The following is a 16,097-nucleotide window of genomic DNA, read 5'->3' as shown; positions in this document are numbered from 1 at the left end:
ATGTTTTGTCATATGTATCATAACCTAACAGTTGCACCTCTCTCAATTTAATTAATTAATATTTAGAATCAATTTTGATCAAATGTAACTTGTGTTAGACCAGCTTTTGTTAAGTTTATATACTCCCTCTGTATTTTTTAGGAGTCATATAGACCGTCTTTTTTAGGGGTCACATTTCCATTTTTAGTAACTTTTTACCCCACCTCTTAATTACTATGTATTTAATACATCTAATTTGTACTAGGGGCCACCATTACATTAAACAAATGTTTTCATTAGACTCACCCCACCTCTCCAAAATATTATGATCCCCACTCCCATTCTTTGAATAAAAAAATTACCCCACCCCCACTTGCTTTATTATTTTTGTTAGATTCAACTCTCCTACTTAATATCTATATGTGGTGCAATATCTATGGAACAGAGGAAGTATGACAATTGGTTAGGTACATTATATAGTTTTTTTTTACCAAGGCCAACCACTACTCATAGTTATGGCAACCAGACCACAGAGCTGTCAAAACAAGTCATCGAGGCGGGTCCGGGTCGGGTCATCTTGGATCTCGGGTCATGATCAGGTAGGGTCATGTCGGATCACTTTAGCACTGGGGTGCAGGTCAGGTTCAGTCAGGTTGGTTTTCGGTCGGGTTATGTTGGATTTTTTTTCCCACTTCGGGTACAAGTCGGGTTCGAGTCATGTTCGCGTCGGGTTTAATTTCGGGTTTGGATCTTATATAGTCGGGTTTGAATCGGGTTTGTTGCAGTTAATCTCGGGTTTGGGGTCAAGTTCGGATCGAGGATAATTTTTGGGTCGGTTATAATTTAGGACGGGTTCACTCTCGGACACGGGTTAAGATCGAGTCAAAATTGATTTGGTCATCTCAAAATATTAAAGCGTAAAATATTTACTCCATTGGTCGAGTCACTAACAAGTTATGTAGTAAAAATCGGATTAAGGTCATTGTCGGGTCGGCTATCGAATCAGGTTCAAATCATTGTTCGGTCGGATCAGTTCGGTTATCGTTCATCTTTTTGTCGGTTGTCGGGTTCGGGTGTGAGTCATACAATATTGGGTTAAAATCGGTTATCGGTTTTTTTCCGGATAGGGAACAGGTCGGGTTTTGGGTTAGCTATTTTACCAAAATTTCGAGTCATGGTCGGTTACGAGTTCCGTCGGGTTTTGGGGTCGGGTATGTTTTTGACAGCTTTACCGGACTACAGAGACCTTTGTAATGGTTGTTAGTTCACAAGTCTATGGACACGAAACTGATTCCATTTCCTTGAATATGGGAATATGATCGAGATTCATCTTTTGACCAATTCTTAGGCGATAAGTAATGTAGTACTTGAAAGGATATTTGATTCTTTACCACAATAAGTCACTATCCAATATTACAGGGGAGACAATCAACTTAGCATGTTCAACTTTTCCCAGAATAAGACCTCTGCTCTGCTGCTCTCGACCCACTCAAAAAAAGATAAAGTTTTTGCTCAAAAGGGAAAAAACCCCCAATTGAAAATTCAATTAAGAAATGTTTTTGCTTTATGGGTTTTATAAATATCAACTTGGTGCTTCATCTTTTGCTTTGTTTTTGCCAATCAAACTAATGGGTACTTCTGATTGCGCACTTAACATTCTGGGGTTTTCACCTGTTTTTAATTCTTTGCAAAACCCACAAAAGATTTCGGTTCGTGCCCAGAATTTCAGGTTAGTCATCATTTTTCCTTCTGTCCTTTATAATTGTACTTGTGTTTTTGTTAGTTTTTGGTAAATTTTGTTTATGTTTGTGCTTGGAGTTTTGCTTTATTTATTTATAAGAGATCATTTGTGTAATTTTTAAATTTTTTTTTTTGAAATTTTGATTGTTTGGTAAATTTTGTTTATTGATTGCTTGGACTAATGATGGGTTTTGTAAGAAATTGTGTTTGGTTTGTGTTATCAATGGAATATGGGTTTTATTTAGGCAACTTCTGGAAATTGGGGTTGATGATATGATTTGAGTGGTATTGTTGGGGGGGGGGGGGGGGGGGGGGACTGGAGGAGGAAGGCTTAATACTTGATCAAATGTTTAAACTTCTGTCATGCCCAGGGCAGATACCAACTTAGAAACACTCTCCGTATTCCACCTGGACTGTCCGAGTTGATGATACAATAGGAGTGGACAATAGTAGCATCCTGTAGTGGTGTTATGCACCAATTTCTTATAGGGAAAAAACAATTGTCCAGGACAGTTTACTTGTAACATCCAAAATGGGAGGTAAGAAACTAAGAAATTCCAAGCCTAATGGAGGAAGTGCTACTTTTAATAGGTTGTAGGGAAGGCTTGAGTAGAGTGTTGGTGGTGTCACGAGGTGGCTTGTTGGATTTGCATTTGAATATGATTGGTCGGAAGTATATCCAGATCTTTTGTCATCATGTATTGTAAGGTTGCTTGCTTTCAATATGGGAAGAATTGGGCTGTATGAATTGGCAATTATGCAGGTATTTGCTTCAGTGACTATGTTCAAGTTTGAGGTTTGATTCATAAGCTGTAATTGGCACTACTATTATTATACTACCACAGGATCACTAAGTGATTCTTTTGTATATGGATACTCAATTATGATAGTTTATTGTACTCGGGTGCTTAGATTCTTTTCTGTCTGCATACACTTCCCCTATCTATGATTCTGGACTACTTGTGTATATTACCCAATTCTTGTTGGAAATAAGTATTTCATAGTCATTGCCTCTTTTTAAAAGTATTTCTGATGGCATTGTTCACTTCTGAACATCGCAGAACCTTTTTCAATTATTTCTTTACCTGCAGATAAAGGAAGTCACTATTTGAAAATAAAACTTTTTTCCTTGAAGGCCGTTTTCCTTAACAGCTGTAATAATCAAGACTTGCACGTACAAACTTTTGGTGTAGTGTGTTCTTACCTATGAACTTATTAAAGGGACTTGAAGCGCCAGAGTCCAGAAATTACCTCACGAATATTTTCAAAAACAGGATGGTGGGAAAACGTTTTTTCAAGACATTATTAAAGGGACATTATGGTTTTTAGATCCTCGAAAATTTTAAATTTGGGTTTGCAAATGCAGTCAGGCATCTTCAAAGTTCAAAGTGGTCGTAATTGTCTTTATAAATTCTTATTTGTTACTCTATATCATTGATCTATATCATTGATCTTTCTGCAGTTTTTGTCTGCAGTTGTGAGTTTGATTCATTTTGGTTTCTTATTTTGCTTGTTTTTATACTGGTATATGATAAAAGCATGTAAAATGTTTGTATCCGATAGTTGATGAGTTTTTTTATTATTAATGTCTTGTGCTGTTTCCGTACTCGTTGGCCTTCAGGGAAGTCTTTTGTCGGTTTGTACCGTCATTTGATTAGTACAAAGTCAATTTGTATTCGTTGAACTCATTTTTGTTGTGGTTGTCCCTCTGATGCTATTATGACTTAATTATAGTCAATTTCCTTGCAACTTGGTTTCTGACAAATTATAGAAGAATGTATATTGTTTATCTTGATTTCAATTTATGATGATATTAACGTACAAACACACCTATATATATAACTTACAGTTTATTCCTATGTCTACTCTAATAAGGAATTAATAAGTAGTCCTACATAGGATATACTTCTAGGTGTACTGCTTGACGTAATATTCCTAATATTCTATCTCAACATCCCCCCTCAAGGTGGAGCATGTAAATCTCGAATGCCCATCTTGCCGAGAAAAAATTCAAACTGCGCCTTTCCCAACGCCTTTGTAAAAATATCTGCTAATTGCACCTTTGTAGACACATATGATGGACAAATAATACCTTCCTTGATTGCATCTCGTATAAAATGACAGTCTGCCTCGATGTGTTTTGTCCTTTCATGAAACACCGGATTTTGTGCAATGTGAAGTGCGGACTGACTATCACAGAAAACATTCATACCCTGCTTGTGTTCCACGCCTAAATCTTTAAGTAGTTGCTTCAACCACTTTAGCTCACACGTCAATGCCGCCATTGAGCGGTACTCTGCCTCTGCCGAGGAGCGCGATACTGTGTGTTGTTTCTTAGTCTTCCAGGACACCGGAGATAAACCAAGTAATACAAACCATCCAGTTACAGAGCGACGAGTTAATGGACAACTAGCCCAGTCCGAGTCACACCACCCTTCTAAACGTAGCGCACTGTCAGAACGTAAAAGGATGCCTTGGCCCGGACACTTTTTCAAGTATCGTACGACTCGTAACGCTGCTTCCCAATGTTCCTGTTTTGGTGCCTGCATAAACTGTGATAAAATATGTACCGAATATGCCAAGTCTGGTCTAGTTACTGCCAAGTAAATTAGACGTCCTATGAGACGCCTATATTTTCCCCCATCTTCTAGCTCCTTTCCCTCTGCAAGTGCTAGTTTGTGATTCTGCTCCATTGGAAAATCTGCAGGTTTTGCGCCTAATAGACCTGTTTCTGAAATAATATCCAAAGCATATTTTCTCTGACACACATAAAAGCCGATTTTGCTACGGGCAACCTCTAGTCCTAGGAAGTATTTTAGGTGACCCAAATCCTTCATTTTAAAGCATTGACTCAAATATGCTTTAAAACTATTTAGCCCAAATACATTGTTTCCTGCAATAATCATATCATCAACATATACCAGAACACTCAACTGCAATTCTCCCTTTGAAAGGGTGAACACCGAATAATCTGAATACGACTGCTTAAACCCGTACTTCTTCAAAGCGGTAGACAATTTTTCAAACCAACACCGTGGGGCCTGTTTTAATCCATATAGTGATTTTTTCATCCCGCAAACCATGTCAGTATTATTTTTATGAAAACCAGGAGGAATTTTCATATAAATTTCTTCCTCTAAATCACCGTGTAAGAAAGCATTATGGACGTCCATTTGATGTACTTCCCAATTTTTTACTACTGCAACTGCCAAAAAGGTTCGCACTGTCGACATTTTAGCAACTGGGGCAAAAGTTTCATTATAATCTGTACCTTCTACTTGATGATTGCCCAAACAAACCAATCGTGCCTTATTTCTGATCAAATTTCCATCCTCATCTCTTTTCTCCGTATACACCCACTTACTTCCGAGTGCTTTCTTTCCTGGAGGTAGTTTTTCTAGGATCCATGTCCCTTGTCCTTCAAGTGCATCTATTTCTGCACCCATGGCCTCTCTCCATGCCTCATGGTTCATTGCCTCTTTAAAGGATTTTGGAGCTTTCCCGTCTGTAAGAGCTGCAATAAAATTTCTATGTTTCGCAGAAAATTGATCATAATTAACAAAATATGTTATAGGATAGGGAGTACCTGAGGAGGACGATGTTGGGGGTGAACTTGGCGATGGACTTTTATTTTTCCGTATAGTATGTGTCTTACAATCACGAAGTTTGAAAGACGGAATTTTCACTCGTTTCCCTCGCCCTAACTCCTCCTATGTACTCGTACCTACTGCTGTACTTTCTGTATTTAATGAATTTGCTGGATTGGCTTCAACATTCTGTACATGCGCTGGATTGGCCATGTCAGATGTCGGGTAGGACAGTTCTGTTGGATTATTCGAAGGCATGATTGTTTCCTGTTGTGATTCCAGCAATGTCTCAATGCATGTGTGCTGCTGCCCCAAAAAAGTAATTCCCTTATTAATCTCCCTTATTGGTGCATCATCATCACTATCATATAACAAAATATGTTCCCCAATGGTACTAATTTCAGCTTCAACATTCTTCATACTCTCGTCATATGGGAAGATTTTTTCATGAAACTTAACGTCTCGGGACACAAAAAATTCCCGAGTTTCCAAATCAAACAGTTGCCACCCTTTTTTTCCGAACGGGTAACCAATGAGAATACATTTTCGACTACGAGAATCAAATTTATCTCCTTTGCTTTTTTTGGTTATGAGCATAACAGAGACACCCAAAAATACGAATCAAATCATACGATGGTACTTTACCAAATAACATTTCATATGGAGATTTATTGTCAAGCAAAGGAGTCGGCGTTCTATTAATCAAATAACATGCCGACAAAATACATTCCCCCCAAAATTTCTTTGGTAATTTTGCTTGAAAGCGAATCGCCCGTGCTACATTTAAGAGATGTTGGTGTTTCCTTTCTACTCTACCATTTTGTTGAGGAGTGCCAACACACGATGATTCAAACCAAATTCCATTCTTAAAAAAATAACCTTGTAAACAATTAAACTCAGTACCATTATCACTTCGGATTACTTTAATGTCTTGATGGAATTGACGTTTGGTCATTGCGACAAAATTCATAAACATTTCCTCAACCTCAGTTTTATTTTTAAGTAAATAAATTCAGACTCCTCTAGAAAAATCATCTACAATAGTTAAAAAAAACCGAGCACCACAAGACGAACGTGTCTTGTAGGGCCCCCATAAATCTAAATGTATTAATTCAAACATGCTACTGGCTTTATTCTCACTAACAGGAAAACTATTTCTAGTATGTTTAGCACGCGGGCATATATCACATACATTATTATTTCTCCTAACAGCATTACTCACAGGAGGGAGAAGCTTGACAATTTTTTCTGATGGATGCCCCATTCTTTGATGTCACAGTTCTATCACACAATCTACTTCAACCGCGCGCACCTTGACCAATGGAATACCACGGAAAAAATAAAGTCCATCTTCTCGTTCACCTAGGCCAATCATCCTCCTCGTCGACCGGTCCTGTATAACACATATTTTGTTAGTGCATTGAATAACACAATTAGATTCGTCACTTAACTGCGTCACAGAAATTAAATTGCAATTTAAACGAGGCACAAATAAAACATTATCAAGAACGAATCCTCCTTCCAATTCCACCGATCCACATTGATTTGCATCAGCAAATTGACCATCTGGAAGTCCGACCGAGCAATTTGGGACTGTCTTCACATTTTTTAAAAGAGAGAGGTCGTATGTAACATGATTTGAGGCACCTGTATCTACGATCCAATCCGAACCATTATTACTCATACCTTGCAATTTTTGTGTCGATTTGGATGTCAACAAATCAATTATTTGTTGAATTTGTGTTGGAGATACCCCTGCTAACCCATCAGCTATGTTGTTCGCATTAACTGATGAGTTTTGGTGCTGCGTTGCCTTGCCTACAACCTTGTTAGCTCGTACACCTGCTCCTCCCGAAGTTGTGCTTGGCATACTACTGCTACTGTTGTTTGCGGAGCCACTGCTACTGTTCCCAGAACGACCCCGACCACCACGGCCTCCTCTACTGCCACCACGACCAGCCCCTCGTCCAGCTTTTCTCCTCTCGTCCCACCACTCAGGAAAACCCACGAGTTGGTAGCACGTTTCTTCTTCATGCCCTGCCTTATTGCAGTGATTACAAAACCGTTCACTTTTATCGTGATTAACTCTTACTTCAGTTCTGAAAGCCATAATGCTTCCCTCATGCCGTTGACCTTCTTCTACACGTAAACTCTCAGTATTGATGACAGACTGATATGCTTCCTCCACCGTTGGTAAAGGAGTTTGTGCGAGAAGCTGGGTCCGTATGGCTTCATAGGGTCTATCCAACCCAATCAGGAAGTGATGAAGATGATCTTCTTCTCTAATCTCTGCAACCTGTGTTGCGATGCCGCACTTACAACCCTTACAAATACACTTAGGAACTCGTGCATAATTAACAAGTTCTTTGAGAATTAGTGAGAGCCTGCCGTAATATTCATCCACACTCTCCTGCGTTCCTTGCTTGCACACACCAAGAGTTAGTTTTAATTGGCAAACTCTTGTGCCACTTACCACACAAAAACGTTTCTTAAGGTACTGCCACAAGACTCCGGCGTCGTCATAATCTCCTACTGTCGATCTCAGGGACTCCTCCAACGTGAGTGTAATCCAGGACACCAACATAGAGTGAACAGCAATCCAATCTGCAAGTTTATCAGGATCCGTTGTTGGTTCTTTAATTTTGCCATCGATAAAACCGAATTTCCTCTTCGAAATTAAAGCCCTACGAACCGACGTAGACCACTCGTCGTAGTTTTTGGCACCTCGAAGTTTTATCGGCGAGATCAAATTTCCAGGAGCATCAGATGATCCCAGATGATAAGCTTTCGTAAGTTCGTCCTTCGGTGGCGGAGATACTTCATCATCCTTAGCCATAACACGATGTCAGACTTACTGTGTTTCTCTCTTCAATTTTGCGGAAAAAAAATCTGATTTTACCTTGCTCTTGATACCATGACAAATTATAGAAGAATGTATATTGTTTATCTTGATTTCAATTTATGATGATATTAACGTACAAACACACCTATATATATAACTTACAGTTTATTCCTATGTCTACTCTAATAAGGAATTAATAAGTAGTCCTACATAGGATATACTTCTAGGTGTACTGCTTGACGTAATATTCCTAATATTCTATCTCAACAGTTTCCTTGGCATATTGTAGCACTTTTGTGTTTCATTTGACTATTTATTGCTGATAAGTATTTTCATTCTTTATGGTGTGTTCTATTTGCCTGATTTTCACCTTTTTTTTGAGCTTAAAAACTTATTTTAGTTATGAATTGTACTTGGATAACCCTAATTTTTCCTGAATTTATCTTATCTGAACTTATCTAAACTTATATGAACTTATTTTTCTTGAAATAAGTAGAAATAAGGTGAACAGAATAAAGCCTTAGTGTTTCATTGCTCTACATCTAGAACTTTGTTCAAACCAACTTTCATCTTTTGTTGATTCAAAAATTTCTTTGGTGTGCATAATACAACAACAACAAAGCCTTAGTCCCAAAATGATTTGGGGTCGGCTAACATGAATCGTCGTAGGAGATCGTCATTGTCACCAATTAAACCAGAAAGGAGCAGGAAGTAAAAAGAAAAAAACAAGGAAGAGAAAGTGGAATTAATGAAAGTAAAATAAGAGAAAAATGTATATATATTATAGAAGAAATATTGTAAGAGATAATAAAAAATAAGAGTAAAGTTTAAAATAAATGAATAAGTAAAATAAGTACATTTCAAAATAGCATGTTAAATTTTTAAAAATTTAAAAGAACTTTAAAAATAAAATAAAAAATAGAAAGAACATAAACATGAAAGTTGCATAATATATTATGAAATTTGTGGACCAGTTAAGCATAGTAAATGATTATATCTTCAGCTCTTGGAGCTGAAAGTTATTGGGTTAAGAGGGTTTCCGATTCTCTTACCTTGTGGATTTTGCATGTTTGGCAGCCTTGAGTCGTATTAATGTTGAGTGTTAGTATTTCTCTAACAAGTAGCAATTGCCATTTTACATCTCTTAATGCGCTAATTATATTTTTTGTTTCTATAGCTATGATGTGTGATCCTTTCTGCTTGGCTCATTCCAATTTTTTTTGTTTTTTGTCTTTTTTTTTACTTTTACTTGTGTTGGCTATAAAAATTTCCCTTGCTATTCTGTAGATCATGAGCTCCACCACAATTCAAGTTACCAATTCTGCAACTATGGGAATATATGAACTACCTAAAGCAATAAGCATGTGGAGGGATACCTCAAAAGCAATAATCGCTTCTGGTGCAGGTGCATCTTCAAGCACACAGGCAGAATCTGAACATGAGAACAAGGTTAAAGTTGTTGATAATTTCCATTGTCGAATTCAAGCTACCTTGTTTCAAGTTATTCTGAAAGCCTTTTCTCTATTATCTGTGCCCAGTTTGACTATGAGTATGGTTCTCCTGAGATGATGGAACCGCCCTTAAGTGGTGAAGATGCAGCAAGACTGTCTGAGAAGGTAATATAATAAGATTTTTCCCCTGAAATTATAAATGCTTGATTCCTCTCTTTTGAATTGTGAACCCAAAATGTTCATGGTGAAGTTGTAATTAGCAATTTAGCATATATGTTAGTAGTTAGTTTGTGACCTTTTTGTCCCTCCTAGCTCTGAACTTCTGGTGAGATTGGCTATACAGAATAACCCCATTGGTCTTTATTGTTATTCCCGGGATCCAGAGGGTGTCAGAAAAATGAGAGAAACAAGGAATTAGAGGAAGGGGGTAAAGTGAAGATGGTAACACTGATGCGGCATTGCTATGTACTACTGTAGCTACATTGTTTAGAATGCGTTCTAACTTTTTAAAACTGTCATTTAACATTAAGGAGGTCAGTAGTTTGTACACGTGGACTCTGGGTATGCCCTTTAAGCATGCTTGTTCAACATCTGTGTAGTTTACTTTATTTGTTTTCTATATCCAAGGACGAAGTTCATGTTCGAGGTCTACATGCTTAGTTTATAAATCATGTAACATTCATGGTGCAGGTTCAAAGGCGTTTGGCACAAAATCGTGAAGCTGCAAGGAAGAGTCGTTTGAGAAAGAAGGTAAACGGGCTTGCATATTGAGGAGGGGCCTATTAGATTGGTTACTTTCAACTAACTTGTGTTCAATTGTACAGGCTTATGTTCAGCAATTAGAAAGTAGCCGTTTGAAGCTTGCCCAATTAGAGCAACAAATTCAGCAAACTAAACAACAGGTAAGGTATTCTTATCTTTTCATCTTCACTAATGCTTGATCCTACTCATGACATTAGTTCATATGATGTATAAGTGGATTGGTAAATGGGTTGTTACAGGTCTCTTTTGGAGGGGCTGCATTCCATGCTAATCTTGGATTTACAGGACATATAAGCACAGGTTCGTGTTTTACTCTATTATATGTTTGCCTGTTGTAGACTTCACTGACTGGCGTCTATATTTTCCGTATGAGTCACTTTGTTGAACATTTTACTGTTCTGTTTCATTTATTACTTATTAGCAATTCTTTCTGTGCAAGTTGTTTTGTAGTTTCATTTCATGCTGTGAATTATGGGTACTAACTAAAGCCAAGTACCATTTTATATGATGTAATGTTAGTGTCTGATTCAAAATTCTGTTGATATTTAGTGCAAGTAACTGCTGTTATGGATTCTTGTAGCTAACTGTTAACTACTTATTGTCTTGCAGGATTATCTACATTTGAAATAGAATATGGGCATTGGGTTGAAGAGCAAAATCGACAGAATTCCGAACTTAGAAATGCTCTGCAAGCTAATGTATCTGATGTCGAGCTAAGAATCCTTGTAGAAGGTGGCTTGAATCACTATTACAGTCTCTTCCGGATTAAAGCAGATGCAGCAAAGGCGGATGTCTTCTACTTGATGTCTGGCATGTGGAGAACGTCAGTTGAGCGGTTCTTCCTCTGGATTGGAGGATTTCGTCCATCTGAACTCCTAAACGTAATACTCAATATGAGGTTTTATATTTCGCATTTTCTTTTAATAGTGTAGCAGGTTATGCATCTGTGGAACTGGGGGAGGGATAGGGAAAATCTGATCTCAGACAGAATCCTAATCTAAAGGCTAGATAGACTTGAAACATTGTCCTCAAGGCCACCGGAAACTACCCTAACCATAAAGTTGAGATTTGGAGATGATCAGATCAGTTTCGAGATTGAGTTACTAATGATCTCTCGAAGATGATCAAATCATAAGTCTCAAGATTGCGAGTTAATCTTGCGTACTAAATCTATTACCTTGTGCCAAGTATCTATCGGTAATAAGTGTCTGTATACTGTTTCTAACAGTATAATGCAGTACTTCAATTACTATGCTTGGTGATTATTAATTAGTTTGTAATTTAGTATGAGATTTCTATTAGTACTGAAAACGAAGTACTTTTTAGTACTTGTATAATTGTATTAGTATAGTTGTTATTGTGCATGGGCTTTGAGTGTGTCTTTCTGTTGGTATATCAAAGATAGCTTTTCCGCCTATTCCAAAAGCATGCTTGATGGAATATATACTGGTTGTTGCTTTTTCTTGTATTGGTATCTGTTGTTACCTGCGACTTTTAAGCTTGAGTCATCTTCCTCTGCAAGATGAGTATTCTATTGTGAATTTTCATTGTTGTCCTGCTAGTGAAAATTGATTTCTTTTGATGTTCGACAATTGAAATTGTAGTAATATGGCTATTTCAATTATTTAATGTATATTGTTATCATTCTTCAACTGATATCTGGTAATGGCGAATCCGATGATTGTATTCACCAATTTTCATGCACTTAGTTTATGTTGCATTGATGTTGTTGCCTCGTAAAATGGAAATTATCAACAAATGCAGTTTAGCATTTCTGGTTGTCGATCTGGTGACATAATCTTCCACTAAGCTGCTTGAAGTTTAGCAGTTCTGGTAGTCGATCTGGTAACTTAAGGTCCTTTAAATAGTTTTTAAACTTATGGCCTATTGCAGATTCTCATGCCACAACTTGAGCCCTTGAGCAATCAACAAATGGAGGATATTGGTAAACTACGATATGCATCCCGTCAAGCTGAGGATGCCTTGTCACGAGGAGTGGATAAACTTCAGCAAACTCTTAATCAGATCATGTTTACCGATCCACTGGGTGTAGAAATGTATGGCATTCAGATGGCCTCTGCATTGGAAAAGTTAGAAGCTATTGAAGGCTTTGTGAACCAGGTAATGCATGTCATCTCCCATCTTTTCAGACTCTTAATTAATTAATGGTATTCTTAGAAAATTTGTGGTTTTTTGTACATTTAAAAGGTTCGCTGATATGAAAATAAAAGTGGTTGACTAATTACAAATATCAACCATGCAATAAGAAAAAATGGCACACAGATTGTAGAATAGAGGATTTTGACTCCGACTAATTTATGAAATATTTCCATGGTTTTGGCCTAATATGAAGTGTCGAAGTGTTAGTAGCCATGACAGGAGTGTTGAGGATCCGGCAATAGTTTAGGTGAAATGAAGGGTACTTAGATGGATAAATGAAAGTTGTCGTTTTATATGAGAAGAATATACAATTTCTTGAATCAAAAGATTGGGTTGCATGCTTTCAGTAGTCCTGTTTGTGAATCCAACAGCTCTAATTGTCTTATCAACGTACAGGCTGACCATTTACGTGAGCAGACCCTGACACTGATGTCCCGGATCCTGACACCCCGTCAATCAGCACGAGGATTGCTGGCATTAGGGGAGTACTTCCATCGTCTACGTGCCCTCAGTTCACTTTGGGCTGCTCGGCCTCGTGATCCAGGCTAGGAGTCGGTTTGCTGTACATGCATGGGCATGGGCATGGCTGACAGCTTCATTCTTCAGACAACATGTATTATCACATGTTGGGTTTCATCCTTTTTCCCGCTTTTCTCTTTAGAGGTATCTAGAGTTTAGCTTGTAAATACTCTATGCATTATGGCGTGTCTACAATGGGGAATAGTACGTGGTGGGTTGGTCACGGAAGTTGTACAGTTTGATCGATGAGGCTCTTCTGTTGTAAAGCTGTACAGAATCAAAGAGGATTGGGCTGTCATATTTGCTACTGATAATCTGTTACTCAGGGATCGGAGTAATGCTGCCTCAAATATGTAACATTCTGTTTATGTTAGTAAGATTATTACATCCTTATTATATGTTCTTCGTCAGCATATGCTGCATGATCAGTTACATAAAATCTTACTTTACTATACAGCGATAGCCGATAGCCGATAGCTCAACCATTTCCAACTAATCTCCTTCCTCAAGGCATTGTTCAAATTAATCATTCTTCCTGTTGAATTGTACTGTGGAACCAGTCTGATCCAAACATCAGGCCAGCCTCTTTATATATAATTTGATCAATGTAAATTGTTTGTGTAAGCCTTTATTTGGTTGTGGTTTGGAAGGTATCAACAATAAATCGTTGAGTTTTTTTTAACGCAACCGGAGGAATTATATTAAACTAACACAACATTACATACAGTTGTTTACAAAAAGGACAAGCACCAAAAACCAACCGCCCAAAAGGAGACATACAGCCGAGGAAAAACAAATAACAAGAACAACAAAAGAAGCAACTAACTACCCCAAAATCACCTAGCATTTCTAACAACCAAAAGCCCCCTTTGAACATCCATGCTAGGGAGAAACATGAAATAAGGCAACCTACTTAGTGGTACCACCCCCATCCCAACTACCCCCTTCTCCATTCATCACTGAACGCCTCACCAAGTTCGAAAGCGAAGTGGTGACTGTAGTACGTAGGAATCGTGCCAAACATAACTTGAGTAGTGACCAACTCATCCGCAGCGCCATCTAATTGAGGAGGAGTTTCAAGATCAATCACCTGTGATCGCTGAATAGTGGAGGAACCACTTTGACCACCACCATGGAGACTGCACACATTTAAGATCTGCCAAGTAAACCTCTTCCGCAAAAGGAGGTGGGTTAAGGAACAGCTTATGGCCAACTGCCATGGTGACTGCATAAGAGGCAAGCTCATGAGCCACCCGGTTGTTGCTTCTGAGAGTATGTTGGACTTCCAAATCTTGAAACCTATTCATCAAACACACAACATCTTTGATAACCGGTGAAAGTTCATGGTACGTGATAACTGTGAGCAACTGCATTAAGCATTGTCACCAAAGACTGAGCATCAGTCTCCAGTTCCAATTTCTTAATCCCATAATCAGCAGCTATCATCAAACCTTCACGGATGGCATACAACTCTGAGGCAAGGGGAGTGAATCGAGTGATAGCATTAAATTTACTCGAAAATCCCATATACCAATTCCCTTTTGTCCCACGGAAAACCCCCCCACCCCCTGCTTCATCCCTGGCCTTCCAGCTTCCATCCACATTTAGCTTCAGGAAACCCATAGCTGGAGGGCTCCAATCAGATTCGTTAATTATCAATGGTTGCTTATCCTTGCCCTGTAATACATCATTAGTCATTTGATAATCAACAAAGAAAGCAGAATAAATAGAAAAAGGTTTGATCATTTTATTCTAAAAAACAGCTCGGTTTCTCGAAGTCTAAATATGCCAAATAGCAACGAAAAAAATATTTCTCCAGTCCATAGGCTGACTCAGGTTCCAGAAAATCCAATCCATCCAATTTAAATTGGAAAAGGAGTGCCAATTAATGTTCGAACTAGACCTGAATCTTTGAAATATGTAATTTCAAATAATTCGTGATTCCCAACACTCCCTAAACAAATGCAAATGAGACTCCACAAAAACTCCACACCTAGAACATAAGGGAGAAATGAGATTGATTTTCTTAGAGAGGAGGTCTGCCACTAGCAAAATTTGATGACATAAGTTCCACAATAACATCTTGTATTTGAAAGGTACCCTAATCTTCCACAAACTACGCCAATTAATTGAGGGGGAGCCACAAAGTAGGGGAGTAGCATTCTTAATTTGAGCAAAATAAGCAAACTTAACACTAAAAATATCGTCCTTGGAATCCACCCACCTAATGAAATCCTCACAATCAACGTGAACCGATAAGGGAATTGCTAAGATGAGGTCATAAATGTACTGAGGGACATATGGCTTAATTCTGTCCAACACCCACCGGCCCCCCTAATAATGTCTTTAACGTACCAATGAGCAATTTCTACCGGGGATGTCTTTTATCGTATCAAGATAAAGAGGCCTAAGACCAACTCAATGATGGTACCACGAGGAAGTAGACTTACCATTACCAATTCCCACTATTAAACCTTTTTCCAACACTTGTCGACCCTTCAAAATATCTCTCCACATCGGGGAATGGGAAGGGCGGGGGACACAATCAAAAATGCACTTTTCCGTACATATTTTTCGTTAAACAACCTTACCCAAAGTTTATTAGGACTCGTAAGCATCTTCCATCCAAGTTTAGCCATAAAGGCTAAGTTCCATTCTTTTAACCTTCTGATCCCTAGACCCCCTTCGTTCATGGGCGAAGTAATCGCGGCCCACTTAGTACGAGCAATATAACGAGACCTGTCCACCGCATTCCACAGGAATTTCCTACAACCCTTTTCAAGTGTATTAACAATAGAAGCAAGGGGAAGAGAAGTTTGCATAGAATACATGGGATAGGTACTCAAAACAGATTTAATTAAGGTACAACTACCAACCATATTAAGCAACTTAGCTTGCCATCCTTTAACTCGATCAAAAGTTTTATCTAATAAACCTATAAAATTTTCAATCTTCAACTTGTGAGGCCTAATGTCCACTCCTAAATACTTTCCAAAAGTATTAGTGGTCTTTAACCCAAAGGGATCAGCAATCGAATGCCTTAAGACATGACTCATT

The 16,097-nt window shown here is 38.2% G+C and overlaps 1 protein-coding gene across 2 annotated transcripts; it reads left to right on the top strand.

The window, feature by feature from the left end:
- The first annotated feature begins 1,373 nt into the window (after positions 1–1,373).
- Positions 1,374–13,433, top strand: LOC110787025 (transcription factor TGA7). 2 transcript variants are annotated; one of them, XM_021991607.2, is made up of 9 exons: positions 1,374–1,708; positions 9,436–9,597; positions 9,687–9,764; positions 10,290–10,349; positions 10,424–10,501; positions 10,601–10,661; positions 10,971–11,242; positions 12,255–12,482; positions 12,918–13,433. In XM_021991607.2, exons 2-9 carry the CDS (start codon positions 9,439–9,441, stop codon positions 13,068–13,070), a joined length of 1,089 nt encoding a protein of 362 aa, XP_021847299.1. In that variant the 5' UTR covers positions 1,374–1,708; positions 9,436–9,438; the 3' UTR covers positions 13,071–13,433. The 2 variants fall into 2 exon arrangements, with proteins under 2 accessions (XP_021847299.1, XP_056687314.1); XM_056831336.1 differs by lacking the exon at positions 1,374–1,708 and adding an exon at positions 2,329–2,482.
- The last annotated feature ends 2,664 nt before the right edge of the window (positions 13,434–16,097 follow it).

The sequence above is a fragment of the Spinacia oleracea genome, chromosome 6 (assembly GCF_020520425.1).
Source record: "Spinacia oleracea cultivar Varoflay chromosome 6, BTI_SOV_V1, whole genome shotgun sequence".
In the NCBI taxonomy this organism is placed as follows: domain Eukaryota; kingdom Viridiplantae; phylum Streptophyta; class Magnoliopsida; order Caryophyllales; family Amaranthaceae; genus Spinacia; species Spinacia oleracea.
The sequence above is the reverse complement of the archived record's forward strand: the minus strand, read 5'-3'. Positions and strand labels throughout refer to the sequence as shown.